Source organism: Pelophylax lessonae (assembly GCF_965119305.1).
Source record: "Pelophylax lessonae genome assembly, chromosome: 1".
Taxonomy (NCBI): domain Eukaryota; kingdom Metazoa; phylum Chordata; class Amphibia; order Anura; family Ranidae; genus Pelophylax; species Pelophylax lessonae.
In genome coordinates, this window is record NC_138768.1 from 434,981,284 (window position 1) to 434,998,312 (window position 17,029).

Below are 17,029 nucleotides of genomic sequence, written 5' to 3' on the forward strand. Positions count from 1 at the left end.
TCTCAGGCTGATGTCAGGTGGGAGACTCTGTTGCTGGTGACAAAGCTTCAGTGGCAGAAAACTTTCCACCTACCTCTATGGATATGCTACCTTTCTGAACACTACTGAATCTTGATCGCTAGCGATGGGAGTGATTCCATAAGGACCAACTGGCAGTTCCCTTCAAAAAGACCCATCATTTTTTAAAAGTGGCCCTGTTGGTGACATGGCAGTGCCCAGGTGCCGCTAGCATCATGGCATTATCCAGGTGTTGCTGGTGACATGGCGGTGCCCAAGTGTTTCCGGGGTCATAGCAGTACCTAGGTGTTGCCAGCATCATGGCGGTATCCAGGTGTTTCCAGTGACATGGAGGAGCCCCGGTGTTGCTGGGGACATGGTGGTGCCCAGACTTGCATGACAGTGCTGAAATTCACAGAGAAGTTGTGTGTGTTTTCCTACTGACAAGACCAGATTTATTCTTTTGCCCCCCTTCCTAAGACAACTGTCTTGTGTCACTCTACTAATTCCCTGCTTAGCAGTATTTGTATGTTTACATGCATATGTGTATGTATGTACATTACTTTTATTCCTGACCCCTAATCCTGTATGATCAGAACAGTTTTTTAGGGCTCGCTCACAATGGCTGCAAGGACTGATGCTCCGAGCATGGATCACTTTTAAGAGGTATTTGACAGGGCATGAAAATGTAATATGTCGCCTCTTCAACGCCTGCCCATTAGCAGAAGCCCCTCTCTCCTATCTCTGGTAATCTGTAGGTGAGGATTTGTGGGAGAAACGACTGCTCTGTTCTGGAAGCAAAGGGTGGGTTTGGCGGGGAGAGCTCTGTACACTCATTAAACTATATGAAACGTAGACGAAGGTACTAAATCCGATTCCTCTTTTTATTCTTTGATGTTTTCAGTATTTATAGCAGACACAGCTCACATGGCAGGCCTCCCCCAGTCAGCAAAACCGAATGTGAAATCCATATTAGCCCTCAACAAGAATGTGATGTTCACATTGAGAAGCGATCAGCATAGGACATTTACATTGAGACTCTCCAGAGTGTGACATTTACATTGAGACTCACCAGAGTGTGACGTTCACATTGAGAATGCACGAAAGTGTGACGTTCACATGGCGACTCCACTAGAATGTAACTTTCACATGGAGACTCCACCAGAATACTGTTTGACTTTCACATGGGATACTCCGCCAGACATTCATTTTGAGACTAAACCAGAATGTGGCCTTCACATTGAGGCTCCACTGGAAAGTGACATTCACATTGAGACTGCACCAAAAAGTGACATTCACATTGAAGAAGTCACCCTGAAGAAATCACGTGACTAGTGACGTAACATAAAAAAATTTCAATAAGCTGCGCTTGTGTCCGTAAGAGTAATAATAAATAAAATTAAAACAGCTGCTGCACATATGTAGGATGAAACATATAAACAATATAAAAGATGAAGAGCAGCGCTATTTAAATAACAGTCCAAAAGTAGTTAGGCAAGGTCCAGCCGATTGGTCTCTTGTAGTGCCACCACCACCAGAACAAAAGTGACCCCAATCACACTGCCGCTTACTGTCCCACCAGTATCATAAGGCCCATAGGATACACCAAACAACTTCTGCAGATTCTCAAGAAACGTTCCTCAGCATTCCCAGGATAGAGCAATATGATAGTGCGATTCCATGCAAGTACCTCAGGGCATACCGATCAATCATAGTACCCAAAAGCAAAAAGTAATCTAATAGTGCAGTATTATTTAACCACTTCCATACCAGGCCTATTTCGGACACTTTGTGTTTACAAGTTAAAACCAGTATTTTTTCCTAGAAAACTACTTAGAACCCCCAAACATTATATATATTTTTTTAGCAAAGACTCTGGAGAATAAAATGGCGGTCATTGCAATATTTTTTGTCACGCGGTATTTGCGCAGCGGTCTTTAAAACGCCATTTTTTTGGGAAAAATTACATATCACTGCATTTAAAAAATACTAAACAGTAAAGTTAGCCCATTTTTTTTGTATATTGTGAAAGATGATGTCATGCCGAGTAAATAGATACCCAACATGTTACGGTTTAAAATTGCGCCCCCCCGTGGGATGGCGACAGACTACGGTCAATAGAAATCTCAATAGGTGACACTTTAAATTTATTAAACGATTACCAGTTTAGAGTTAGAGTGTAGCTCTTTTTTTTAAATTATTGCTCACGCTCTGGCGATCGCGGCGATACCTCACATGTGTGGTTTGAACAGCGATTTCATTCGCGGCTCGACTTCCGTATACGTTTTTTTTTGTGCGCGAGCTAACGGTGATCGGGGCGGCTAAATTTTTTTTTTTTCCCATTTATTTTATTTATTTTTTTAACTTTATTACAGTTTTTTAAAAAAAAAAAATCTGATCACTTTTATTGCTGTCACAAGCAATGTAAACATCCCTTGTGACAGCAATATGCAGTGACAGGTACACTTTATGGAGGGATCGAGGGTCTAAAAGACCCTAGACCCCTCCACTACACTTCCCTGTATGCAAAACGCCGAAAACGGCGTTTTTGCATACAGCCGTTTTTCAAATTTGGCGCCGTTTTGCAGCACACTAACCCGGAAGTGACGTCATGGACGCCGCCACCGGGTTACGTCATCGGAGACCCGATCAATGCCGTTTCCGGCATTCATCGGGACTCCATCCAGCCGGCGGACGCGGAAGGAGGCGGGAAGGAGGCGGGAGGGGGGGTAACGATCGAGCGGCTCCCGAGCCGCATCGATCGGTACCGACGGAAAGCCGACCGTCGGCTTCAAACAACGGTACCGGGATGATGCCTCTAGCTAGAGGCTGTGAGACAGTGAGGCTGAAGAAAAAAATCTATATATTTACCTGCCCTAGATGTAATAGAATTAATCCCACTGACAGGCGGCCTGCCAGGAGGGTTAGTCAGGGATTTTTGAATTTTAGGCAGAAAATAAATAACTGGCACCCTTGGTACTGATGGAACAAGGAATGCCTTTTCTTTTTTAGTGATGATGTTATTTTAAATTCCTCATCCACCAAATTAGTAAGCACTTTCCTAAATTTAAGCATAGGGTTGCCAGCAAGGGGGGCATAGGTGTCGGTATCCGAAAGGAGGCGCTGCATCTCAGCCACATAAGCCTCCTTATTCATGACAACGACACCACCTCCCTTGTTGGCGGGGCGCACCACTATATCTGTCCTTTCTTTTAAAGAGGCTAAGCCTCTTTTGAACTTAAGATCCTCCCATGTCTCCCATGTCTTTTGAATATTCAAATTCTCAATGTCTTTAGCCACAAGGTCTCTAAAGTTTTTGTTTTTTAGTATTTGTTCAAAAGGGGTTAATGGCAACATAGCTGAAAGATTGTATTAATATGCCGTATGATGTTTCAGATATATATTTCAGTTCATGCTCATTCTACGATAGACTGTGGCCCCCTTGCATTCACATATTAACGAGCTAAGACTGAAAACCATTCATCCACCTTGGTCAGCAGACAGCTATGTTTTGCATTTAGAAGACATGTAAACACCTGTTCATTCATTCATTGGGACACTTGACAAAGTTAAGTCTGCGCATGGAAATTACGGACTCCACCTGTACACATTTGACAATTGCTTACATTAACACATGACAGCTGAACACAGACCAAGTGTCTGCCCCACAAGACACAATCTTCAAACACACGACACCCCACATATTGTCACAGATGTATAGGACACAAAATCCTTTTCATGTAACTGTTTCTATGAGTGATGTTGTACTGTTCAATTGACTTCGGCTTGTAAACCAGTTTCAAGCAGTTTTTGCCGCCGAAATACCCTTTAAATGGGAGCACGAAACTTGAAATAAACAGTTGTGACTGCACCAAGTTTGAGTGCTGTGTGTCGTCATAACTCCCAGCTGGTTGGAGGGGAAATCCATCTATTGGGAGGGTAGCAACTCAAGGGCTGTAATATCATCGTGATTGCCTCCTGACGAGAATTGAGCTAACAGTTTGGTGTCAGAAGTGGGATCTGCCAAAAAACACAGTATGGGGTAAGTGATTATATTTTCTATTATTATTATTACTACCCTATACTGTCAGAGCAGATAAACGGTACCCAGTTAACCGCTAATTTTAGCAACTCCCGGGAATCTGAAATTCCCAAAGATGGGGTCTGATACTCCAGCGCTTGGAGCGCCAAAGATAAAAAGGGGTTTGGAACCCGGTTACAAAGCAGTACTGTGTGTGATGGTGGATTCCCCCTCCAAAAACCTTGTATATATTTGTATAGACACTTAAGTGTATTTAGTCGTTATATAAGATTGCATGCCATTGTATAGATGTATGTGGAAATTGTATGTGATATTAAGCTGAGCTTGAAGGTATAGTCTTGCCCACCAAGGATAGTTAATCAGCAGACCATAAATTGGATATATGTATAAATCAGATTATTTAGACGCAGGAAACCGCATAAGTTGGGAACTAGGTTTTTCCAATAAAGTATAAACACTGATGTCACTACCCATAGATATATAAACTTTCAAACTCAGCTGATCTCACGTTGTATTCTGAGCTTAAGATAATGGGAAATTTTCAAGGTAAGGAGAATTCCGGGAAAATGATGAAATTTACGTTTAGGAAGATTGTATGAAAATTGTATCATGTATGGGCAACCTTAGATCCATAAATCGTTATGTTGTGTTTGTTTTAACATTTGTTCCTATAGGTGCTGCTGTATCAACAAAGCATTTCATAACACTAAATGAATATTGGTTGCATAATAATTTGTTTTGTGGTTATTACTTATGTTTTAAAAGTGATGTGATTTTGCCGTACTATGCTGGTCATGGCAGCTTTTAGAAGCAAGGAAATATATATTTGGTGTATAAAGTGTGACCTTAAGGACTAAAATTGTATTTCTATCCTTAAAAATCGTAAGCAATTTTGAAACTTTCATCATTAAGGTTTTGTGTCACCAACTTTTCTTTCTTTATCACTGGCTTTTAAAAAAAAAAAGTATATATTTTCTAAGTGCCCTTTTAGCAAACAAACCCCCCCCCCCCCACCTCTTTCGGTCTGTGACACAGGTAATAGAAAGAAGAACTGTAAACAGCTGTATTGTCATACAAATTAACAATCAGTTTTGCCTTGTAGAGAAAACAAGTTTTAAGGAATGTTCCGAATTGCTAAAGAATGGGTGACGTATGGGTTCTTGTATTTCAAATGAGAAATTACTAATGTTTTGAGCTGCTCATTTTTTTTCAACCATGGTGAACAATAATAATTTTTTTTTTCTCTTTAAGTTTATGGTATACCATAATAATAACAAAAAAATATAGAAATCCACGTGGTAATAATTAATTTGACGTCAACAATTTTTGGTATTAGAAAAGTGCACTGTTAGGAAGGAAATGTTTGATATGCTTACTGTATGCTCAATTCCTCTAACCGTTGGTTTATTTTTAGGAGGAAAAGTAAAATGTTTTGTTACTAAACCTTTCTGATGCTTATTCCTCAGATAAGTGAAATTTGAGATTTTCAGAACGACCAAGCACAGCCTTCAACAACAACCAATCATATGGGAGTATTGTTTCCAAATAGATTTTTTCCTGATTGATTAGACTGTTTTTATGGGTGTTAGAAAGTTTCTATTTATTGGGTGTCATATTTGATGTGTTCTAAATTTGACATATATGAGCTCTGGCATAAATGAGGTGCTATGCTTTAGATAATTAAGCATCTCTGGTCTTTTTTTAGAGTTTTCCTTTGGTATATTGGTACATACTTTTGTATTCTGGTGTTAGACACTAATTTTTGAATTTATGCACTTATGCTTTTACTACCTTTTCTCTTGACAAGATTGTTGGTATGGGATAATGTGCTCAGGCAGATACTGTAGTACTACTCTTATATAATAATCTTGGATACAAATGAAATTTTACAGATTTGTGTACGTATACCATATGTAGCTCTGGAAACTAGTGACCTGATTGTCATTATATGTCACAGCACGTTATCAGATGTGCAGTATGTGAAATCTGTATTGTTAAATAGTAGAATAGAAAGCTGTCATTCAAAAAAAAAAAAAAAAAAATAGGATGGAAGTGGTTGGCTTGTTGATAGTATGCTAAGAATTAAAATGAATTTATGCCAGCGTTACTACTCTGATAAAATTTTAAAGGTAACCTCCTGCAGTGAATTCAATTAGTTGATCTCTTTTCATCCTGAAAGTGACTCACTGCCCAGGTTTTGCATATGAATGGTCCTTGAAGTCAGATTTTGTGTCTCCAAGGCTATTTGGGTTTCAATTTCCTGTTCAGGTGTCACCAAGCAAACTGAGCAATCACTTATAGATTTATGTCTGCATGAGTACTGACTTCTAGCTGTTTTGTGTGTCTCTATTTGTCCATGTACACAAGACAGCTTGAATTTCACTCCCGGTTGTTCAGTGATCACAGCATCTTAGCCATGCAAGGGATACTCAGTTCTAGGTAGCTTCCTGCTTGGGTGAGTCAGAGGACTGCAATTTAACCCATTTCCACCTTTGGAGGAATACAAGGCAGTTCAACCCCTCCAAGGGCCCCCACCATTGTTGCATGTGTAGACATGTTGTGTTCTCCCAAAACAGTGCCATTAAGTATCCTTCCTGTTACCTGCCTTCCTGTAGGCCCTAAACCTCAGTACTGCGAGTAGCTTCACTAGCATTTATTTTTGCTGCCTGTCTATAGGCCAGACGCCCAGTGGCGCAAAATACTCCTGCCATTCTTGTAAAACTTGTATTTTTGTCTATGTACTTACCTGCTATTCTTGCTAAAGTCAGAATGACTTCAGACCCGTCTCAACCCCATGAGTCCATTTATTCTCATATCTAGAGATTTTGCAAGAGGAAAATGTGGCAGAATTAATTAATTGGAAAATTAAACAGTGATTATGGTGATCTCTCGCTCTCGTTTCCTTTGCCAACAGGTGCACCAACCCACCCATTCAAGCCTGGTGACAGAATCCTGGTGAAGGCCCCTCCATAAGCTGACGTCGCTAGACCGATCCTACGGACCCCCTGCAATAGTTCAAGCAGTGACCAGAACAGCGGTACTGACAGACGACTCCCCGGTTTGGATCCACGCATCGCGACTGAAGGAAGCCCCATCCCTGGACCCCACGACGACGGACCGGAGATTGTGACGCGCACCAGACGAATTCCAGTTGGATCCAGACAGACGGAAGCCCCACCCCTGGACCCCACGACGACGGACCGGAGATTGTGACGCGCACCAGACGAATTCCAGTTGGATCCAGACAGACGCATTGGTACAATGCCAACGGACACCCCTACTCCTGTAAAACTTCCCATTTTTGCAGCAGTGGTACTGTTTACAGCAAGCTCAACACTAGTAGCCACTGTTTGGTTACTGGCAACATGTGCTCACCACCCTGAGAACCTCTCCTCATTTTGCCCTTCCTCACCCCAGGAAAGGAGAGAGACACGAGACATTCATGTCTCCACTTTACAGTTAAAGTCAAGTTTATTGGACACAAAGGACAACATATGGATGTTTATTGCTACCAACATACTGAACTCTTCTGACTTTTGCCTTTCTGATCACTACAATTCTAATGATTTGTTCTCTACCTGCCTGCTAGCTGTTCCTACCCCAGTTAATGTTTTAAAAGTCTATTATAGTGGGGTGTGGGCTGACTCAAGTATAGAAGACACTGATGTATACACTCATCCAAATCTATATGCTTATCGTAGTGACAGATCCTCATATTCACTCACAGAGACAATGGTAGAGATAGATACAGGATATGTAACCCCCGCCTAGGTATGTTACAACATGACCTGCAATAGAAGCTATATCCCTATGTGCACACAACCAAGTCGCCAGCCTACATACACCTTGGAATATAATGTCACCTGTTTTGTGCTATTCAGAGACTCTAAGTGATCCCACCGTTATAAATAAGCTGGGATCAAAGGTTGGGTTGAAAGATTGTATTAATATGCCGTATGATGTTTCAGATATATATTTCAGTTCATGCTCATTCTACGATAGACTGTGGCCCCCTTGCATTCACATATTAACGAGCTAAGACTGAAAACCATTCATCCACCTTGGTCAGCAGACAGCTATGTTTTGCATTTAGAAGACATGTAAACACCTGTTCATTCATTCATTGGGACACTTGACAAAGTTAAGTCTGCGCATGGAAATTACGGACTCCACCTGTACACATTTGACAATTGCTTACATTAACACATGACAGCTGAACACAGACCAAGTGTCTGCTCCACAAGACACAATCTTCAAACACACGACACCCCACATATTGTCACAGATGTATAGGACACAAAATCCTTTTCATGTAACTGTTTCTATGAGTGATGTTGTACTGTTCAATTGACTTCGGCTTGTAAACCAGTTTCAAGCCGTTTTTGCCGCCGAAATACCCTTTAAATGGGAGCACGAAACTTGAAATAAACAGTTGTGACTGCACCAAGTTTGAGTGCTGTGTGTCGTCATAACTCCCAGCTGGTTGGAGGGGAAATCCATCTATTGGGAGGGTAGCAACTCAAGGGCTGTAATATCATCGTGATTGCCTCCTGACGAGAATTGAGCTAACAATAGCGCTTGATAGTAATCTTCCTTATGAACTTTTGCAAGTCCATAAAGGTCTCCGATTTTTTGAGAGAGCACTTGGGGGCATATTTTAGACCACGACTCAATACATGTTGCTCATCAGCAGAAAGCTGGGGCGAGCTCAGGTTAAAAAGACCTTGATTGCTCAGACCCAAGTTTTACAGAAGCTCAGTTGTTCCCCGGGCCTTCGCCTCCTCCTGATTGCACCTTGGTGGCCACGGAGGGCGTGGTTTGCGACCTTGAAAGCATTATCGGTGGCACCTCCTTGGAAGCTTCCGAACCTCCCAATCCTGCTATTGCAGGGACCAGTTTGGCACTCCAGGCCGGAATTCTTCCAATTGACGGCCTGGTTAGTGAGCGCCAGATCCTTAGTTTAAAGGGCTGCTCTATCTGTGATAGACACACTCCTCCTGAGCAGGAAACCAGTAACAAGGAAAATATACTTAAAAGTTTGGAAAACATTTTGTACTTGGCGTAGGCAGAAGCAAATTTCTTCTGCTTCTGTCCCCATAATCTTGGATTTCCTACAAGATGGGGTAGAGAAGGGTGTGGCGGTTAACATCCTTCGGGTACAAATAGCAGCTCTCTCTGTTTTTCTAGACACAAGACTTGCAAAATAACCTTTAGTTAAAAGACTTTTGATGGCCAGGGATAGAGCTACCACTGTCACTAGAGACAGGTTCCCTCCTTGGGACGCTGGGAGGCTGGGATTGAAGGAATGATGGGGAGATATTAATTAAATGGATCCCCCGCCCCAGATATGACTGACCTGGGCATAGACCAGCTGGAACTAAGCTTCCTACAGGAGGAAGAAGGCAACATGATCTTGGAGGTCCTGAACTGAGGAGGACGGAGAGGGATAGACACTCAAGTAGGCATTGAAGGAGTTGGAGCAGAGGAGTAAAGCTTAAATTGTACCTCCCAGTCACTGTACATGTCTGTATGAATTGATTTCCTGTTTTATCACAATATTCAAGCACAGTATCAATTTTCAGAGAAGCCCCATCCTCTCAGGCTGATGTCAGGTGGGAGACTCTGTTGCTGGTGACAAAGCTTCAGTGGCAGAAAACTTTCCACCTACCTCTATGGATATGCTACCTTTCTGAACACTACTGAATCTTGATCGCTAGCGATGGGAGTGATTCCATAAGGACCAACTGGCAGTTCCCTTCAGATAGACCCATCATTTTTTAAAAGTGGCCCTGTTGGTGACATGACACTGCTGGACTAATTTACAGCATATGTGCATATAACCGGTGGACATAGCTATCTCACCCAGAACACACAGCGATGCGCCTCCAGTGTGCCCAATTAAGGGAAAAATGTATTTAAATACATCTGGGAATAAAATAAATTAGATTGGCAATACCCTTATGCAATTAAACTCAGGATCACATTAACTCCCAATTGTAAACATACTAAAAATAGCAGCGCCATCTTGTGGGCAAAAAGTGAACTTCACATCACAGATATAGCAAAACAAGCTCAATCATAATTTACATAATATTAAAAACCATATGTACAGCCCCAATAAAATCATGTACAAATAAAAAAAATACACAAACTATAAAATTAGTAGCAAAAAAACAAAAAGGTGACTAAAAAGACAGAAAAATTCGGACACAACTTGCCATTCACTATAAAGGCGTTGACATCCCACTCCACATTCAAACCATCTGGAGTGTATGTCTTGGCCCTATAGATCCAATGTGCTTCCAACCTGGAGATCTCCCTGACCATATGACTCCCACGCCAATCTGCCACATATTGCTCAATGCCAATGAACACAGTTCCCTTGGGATCTTTATTGTGGCAGAGAGCATAGTGCTTGGAGAGACTATGGCCAGGGAAACCCTTGCGGATGTTAGCAACGTGCTCACTTAACCTCGTCACCAGCATCCTCTTGGTGCGGCCAATATACTGTAAGCCACAAGGGCAACAGATGATGTAAACCACATATTTGGTTGTGCACGTGATAAACTGTTTGATAGTAAATTGCTCATGAGTAGAGGATGACTCAAAAGACTGAAATCTCTTAGGCCGATGTGCATTAAGTGCGCAAATAGAGCACCTACGACACGGAAAAAAACCAACCATATTCTGAAAGAAGAAGGAATGTTTTCGTGGCGGATTGATCACATTTGGGGCAATCTGCAACCTCAAGGGTGGCACTCCTTTATAGATAACCACAGGATCCTCAAGAAGTTGTGGTCCTAAGACAGAGTTCCAGTGTTTATACAAGATTTTCTTCATTGCAAAGTGCTGGTTAGAATAGGTGGTGAGAAAAAAGAAATCAAAGTTCTTACTTATCTCCCTAGACCTGGGGGCTAGTAGTGACTCCCTATCTCTACTACTAGCATCCGCCATGGCCTGATTGACTTCTTTAGGATCATACCCCTTTTCATGGAATCGTGATTTAAGAATCTCCGATTCCCTTAAGAAGTCTTCTTGGTGCGTACAATTCTGCCGTAACTGGAGGAATTGACTTTTTTCGGCACAGATCTGAGCCAAGACAGATGGTGACAACTGGACATATCAATGTATCCATTCCTATCCGTCTCCTTAAAAAATGTTGAAGTTCGGATAGAACGCCCCTCAACTCTAATATTCAAGTCTAGATAGTGCACCTCCTTCTCACTCACCTCATACTGCAAATAAATACCTTTGTCATTGTCATTAAGCCCTAAAAAGAACTCATGCAGGAACTCCATACTTCCTGCTCACAGGAGGAGGACGTCGTCTATATACCTCCGCCACAGACACAGCTCTGGTCTGGGGTTAGCATAGATGACGTCCTCCTCCCACTTGGCCATAAACAAGTTTGCCATACTCGAGGCGAACTTGGCCTCCATGGCCACACCCTTGTTTTGCAAGTAGTACCTGTCGTCAAACCAAAAATAGTTATAAGACATGCAGTAACCATAACAAATTCGTGCTGCTTAGGGTGTAGAGCACCCCCTCTCAACAAGAAATGATCCACTGCCTTGGTGCCCATGTTCATGGGAAATGACAGTGTAGAGAGAGGTGACATCAGCTGTCACAAGAAGACAGCCTCCTCCCACTGTATCTCCAAGATGTTGATCACTTGTGTGAAGTCTCTCAAGTAAGAGGGGGTCTCAGTGAGGCTGAAGAAAAAAATCTATATATTTACCTGCCCTAGATGTAATAGAATTAATCCCACTGACAGGCGGCCTGCCAGGAGGGTTAGTCAGGGATTTATGAATTTTAGGCAGAAAATAAATAACTGGCACCCTTGGTACTGATGGAACAAGGAATGCCTTTTCTTTTTTAGTGATGATGTTATTTTAAATTCCTCATCCACCAAATTAGTAAGCACTTTCCTAAATTTAAGCATAGGGTTGCCAGCAAGGGGGGCATGGGTGTCGGTAACCGAAAGGAGGCGCTGCATCTCAGCCACATAAGCCTCCTTATTCATGACAACGACACCACCTCCCTTGTTGGCGGGGCGCACCACTATATCTGTCCTTTCTTTTAAAGAGGCTAAACCTCTTTTGAACTTAAGATCCTCCCATGTCTCCCATGTCTTTTGAATATTCAAATTCTCAATGTCTTTAGCCACAAGGTCTCTAAAGTTTTTGTTTTTTAGTATTTGTTCAAAAGGGGTTAGTGGCAACATAGCGCTTGATAGTAATCTTCCTTATGAACTTTTGCAAGTCCATAAAGGTCTCAGATTTTTTGAGAGAGCACTTGGGGGCATATTTTAGACCACGACTCAATACATGTTGCTCATCAGCAGAAAGCTGGGCCGAGCTCAGGTTAAAAAGACCTTGATTGCTCAGACCCGCCTTCTTTTTTGAGTGGATCCGGGTGAGATAGCTATGTTCGCCAGTTATATGCACATATGCTGTAAATTAGTCCAGCAGTGTCATCTCCTTTAGTGGCCCAAGATGGCGCTGCAATGTTTTGTTTCCGGTAGGGAATGGTATATCCGCTGAAAGTGTAATGGAAGTGTAACACCACTTGCTTCTGCTATTTAAGTAGCACGGTGGCGCCCGCCTACCATGCCCCAGACGATGTCTACTATTGGACGAAACACCGCGTCGGGCGGGACCTGTGACGCGGGACGTCACCGTAGAGAGGAAGCAGCGGTCATCTTGTTGGCTGGGAACCGATCAATACAGATTAGCTCACATTGCTAATTTGCTTTTAAGTGTTTTATTGGCAGAATATAATAAAAGGAGTTTAAATAATACTGCACTATGAGATTGCTTTTTGCTTTTGGGTACTATGATTGATCGGTATGCCCTGAGGTACTTGCATGGAATCGCACTATCATGTTGCTCTATCCTGGGAATGCTGAGGAACATTTCTTGAGAATCTGCAGGAGCTGTTTGGTGTATCCTATGGGCCTTATGATACTGGTGGGACGGTAAGCGGCAGTGTGATTGGGGTCACTTTTGTTCTGGTGGTGGTGGCACTAGAAGAGACCAATCGGCTGGACCTTGCCTAACTACTTTTGGACTGTTATTTAAATAGCGCTGCTCTTCATCTTTTATAGTGAGGTAACATGTAGGAGGAGCCAGTGATGTCAGCCTTGTCTATCCACAGTGCTATCCGGGTTGTGCAGTCGGGAATTGTAGTTGCACATGACATGTAGAGATGGGGATCTTATGCAGTTTTATGTCTACATCAATGTGAGCGTTCTGGATGAAAATCTTTTATTGAATAATGAATGTTTTAAAAACCTACTACACTATGAAACCATTCTGTTCACATACATATAACCGTGGAGCCTACCCAGTCTGATTCATGAGGAGGATACCAGGTAAACCATAGGACTCCCCCCAGGTGGATTGGCTTACTTTATACTGCACATTACCTTTGTGCTGCAGGTGAGCGCGCATTGCACTCAAAGGTGGACACCGGCTGGTGGATGATTTTAACACATTGATCTTGAAGAAGCACTGCATGTCAAAAGTGATTCTGGGATGCACTATTGTTTGAAAAATACTCTTCACAATTTGTTTTCATTTGTTATCTATTTGTATGAACTCATTCACACCTAATTTGAATTTATTGCACAGCGCATGATTGACACATATGTACAATATCTCACAAAAGTGAGTACACCCCTCACATTTTTGTAAATATTTTATTATATCTTTCCATGTGGAACCACGTGACCGGTGGCCATCTTGCTAAACCTATCGATGCTGAAGTACACCTTAGCAGCTGTTTGTATATGTCTGAAAACTTCTACATGAATGTGAGTTTTTTTACTGTTTGGCGTCCTATAATAAATTATCATAAAGAGAGATTCTGCTTCCTTTATTCATATATGTAGCGTGGAGGGAGTTCATTAGCAGCCTATCAGAGGTTCTGAAGATTGCTGTCTTAGTGATCAAATATGCTATCTGACCCTGTGGGATCTTGATCATGAGGATGTTTAAAGCAGCCTGTCTGGGATTTTGAAGATTGTGTTTTGAGTGATCATACTTGCTATCTGACCCTGGGGAGCAGTGGCGGCTGGTGCTCAAAAATTTTGGGGGGGCGCAAACAGAAAAATGTAATAGGCATTGCTTTGTGGCAAAAACGCTGTAAAAAATTGCGTGACTTTGAGGTCGCAAAAGTGTGAAAGGGGCCTTCAGTAAGAAGCAGAGTGACCAGCGTGCCCCCTTTCAATGCAGAGAAACCAGCGTGCCCCCTTTCAATGCAGAGAGACCAGCGTGCCCCCTTTCAATGCAGAGAGACCAGGTTGCCCCCTTTCAATGCAGAGAGACCAGGTTGCCCCCTTTCAATGCACAGTGACCAGCGTGCCCCCTTTCAATGCACAGTGACCAGCGTGCCCCCTTTCAATGCACAGTGACCAGCGTGCCCCATTTCAATGCACAGTGACCAGCATGCCCCCTTTCAATGCACAGTGACCAGCGTGCCCCCTTTCAATGCACAGTGACCAGCGTGCCCCATTTCAATGCACAGTGACCAGCATGCCCCCTTTCAATGCAGTGACCAGCGTACATGCCCCCTTTTAATGCAGTGACCAGCATACATGCCCCCTTTCAATGCAGTGACCAGTGTACATGCCCTCCTTCAATGCAGTGACCAGCATACATGCCCCCTTTCAATGCAGTGACCAGCATACATGCCCCCTTTCAATGCAGTGACCAGAGTACATGCCCCCTTTCAATGCAGTGACCAGCGTACATGGCCCCTTTCAATGCACAGTGACCAGCATACATGCCCCCTTTCAATGCAGTGACCAGCGTACATGCCCCCTTTCAATGCAGTGACCAGCATACATGCCCCCTTCAATGCAGTGACCAGCATACATGCCCCCTTCAATGCAGTGACCAGCATACATGCCCCCTTTCAATGCAGTGACCAGCGTACATGCCCCCTTCAATGCAGTGAACAGCATGCCCCCTTTCAATGCAGTGACCAGCGTACATGCCTCCTTCAATGCACTGACCAACATACATGCCCCTTTCAATGCAGTGACCAGCGTACATGCCCCCTTCAATGCAGTGACCAGCATACATTCCCCCAATGCAGAGATCAGCGTGCGTGCCCCCTTCAATGCAGTGACCAGCATACATGCCCCCAATGCAGAGATCAGCGTGCGTGCCCCCTTCAATGCAGTGACCAGCATACATTCCCCCAATGCAGAGATCAGCGTGCGTGCCCCCTTACTTAACTGGAGCAGCAGCGGCGGCGGGCGGCTTCTCATCAGTGTCCCGGCGTCGGCTTCTCCTCAGTCCCGGCGGCGTGTCTCTGAGTACTCCAGCTCCCATCTCCCACTCGGCCAATGGCATGGGGTTTGCCTTGCGGCCAATCAGGAAGCGTGTATCGGACGTGCTTTCTGATTGGCCAGGAGGAGGATCGGTGTGACAATAGCGAATTTTCATTCGCTATTGTCACACAATGGGTGGGCTCAGTGCGCCCCGGCTCCACCCTTTGCATCACCCTTTTAGAGCCTCTGGCTCTAATCATGTGATTAAAAAAAAAAAACCATTAAGCTCCATGCGTCTGGCGCCCCTGCATGCAGATTAGGGGGCCGGACGCATGGATGGGGGGGCGGCGCCCCTGCGCCCTCATTACACCGGCCACCACTGCTGGGGAGTCTTAATCCTGAGGGGAGCGCATATGCATGCCATGGTGATGGGTCTTGAAGAGCACTCTGAGCATCACATATTTGATTAAAGGCACCTAGACTGCACTCCTGGGTTTACCTGACTGCACTCCTCCATTAGGATTTTTATGGTATGAGATTTACTTGCTTTATACATATATTGCCTTATTCAATTATTCACACTGTTTATGGTTTATCTTTGATATATGTATGTCATTTGTTATTCCATTGCATCCATGGAAAGCTATATCTTGATTGCGCTGCACTTGTATATTTGATATCTTTCTATGTGACAACACTGAAGAAATGACACTTTGCTACAATGTAAAATAATAATTAGTACAGCTTGTATAACAGTGTAAATTTGCTGTCCCCTCAAAATAACTCAGCACACAGCCATTAATGTCTAAACTGCTGGCAACAAAAGTGAGTACACCCCTAAGTGGAAATGTCCAAATTGGGCCCCAAATGTCAATATTTTGTGTGGCCAACATTATTTTCCAGCACTGCCTTAACCCTCTTGGGCATGGAGTTTACCAGAGCTTCACAGGTTGCCACTGGAGTCCTCTTCAACTCCTCCATGACGACATCACGGAGCTGGTGAATGTTAGAGACCTTGCGCTCCTCCACCTTCTGTTTGAGGATGCCCCACAGATACTCAATAGGGTTTAGGTCTGGAGACGTGCTTGGCCCATCCATCACCTTTACCCTCAGCTTCTTTAGCAAGGCAGTGGTCGTCTTGGAGGTGTGTTTGGGATTCTTATCATGTTGAAATACTGCCCTGTGGCCCAGTCTCCAAAGGGAGGGGATCATGATCTGCTTCAGTATGTCACAGTACATGTTGGTATTCGTGATTCCCTCCCCAGTGACCATGACACTCTCACCCCCATGCTTGACTGTAGGCAAGACACACTTGTCTTTGTACTCCTCATCTGGTTGCCGCCACACACGATTGACATCATCTGAACCAAAAAAGTTTATCTTGGTCTCATCAGACCACAGGACATGGTTCCAGTAATCCTTGTCCTTAGCCTGCTTTTCCTCAGCAAACTGTTTGCAGGCTTTCTTGTGCATCACCTTTAGAAGAGGCTTCCTTCTGGGATGAGCCATGCAGATCAAATCTGATGCAGTGTGCGGCGTATGGTCTGAGCACTGACAGGCTGACCCCCCCCACCCCTTCAACCTCTTCAGCAATGCTGGCAGCAGTCATACATCTATTTGCCAAAAACAACCTCTGGATATGACGCTGAGCACGTGCACTCAACCTGTTTAGTCGACCATAACGAGGCCTGTTCTGAGTGGAACCTGTCCTG

At 43.6% G+C, this 17,029-nt stretch overlaps 1 protein-coding gene across 1 annotated transcript in view; it reads left to right on the forward strand.

Moving 5' to 3' along the window:
- Positions 1 to 1,116: 1,116 nt before the first annotated feature.
- The window catches only part of LOC309546734 (uncharacterized protein), a gene marked incomplete at both ends in the record, with an annotated part of 31,594 nt that continues 15,681 nt past the window's right edge, over positions 1,117 to 17,029 (forward strand). The window contains one exon of the mRNA XM_082246434.1: positions 1,117 to 1,324. Within this exon, the coding sequence (XP_082102560.1) occupies positions 1,117 to 1,324 (208 nt within the window). The remainder of the gene's footprint in view (positions 1,325 to 17,029) is intronic.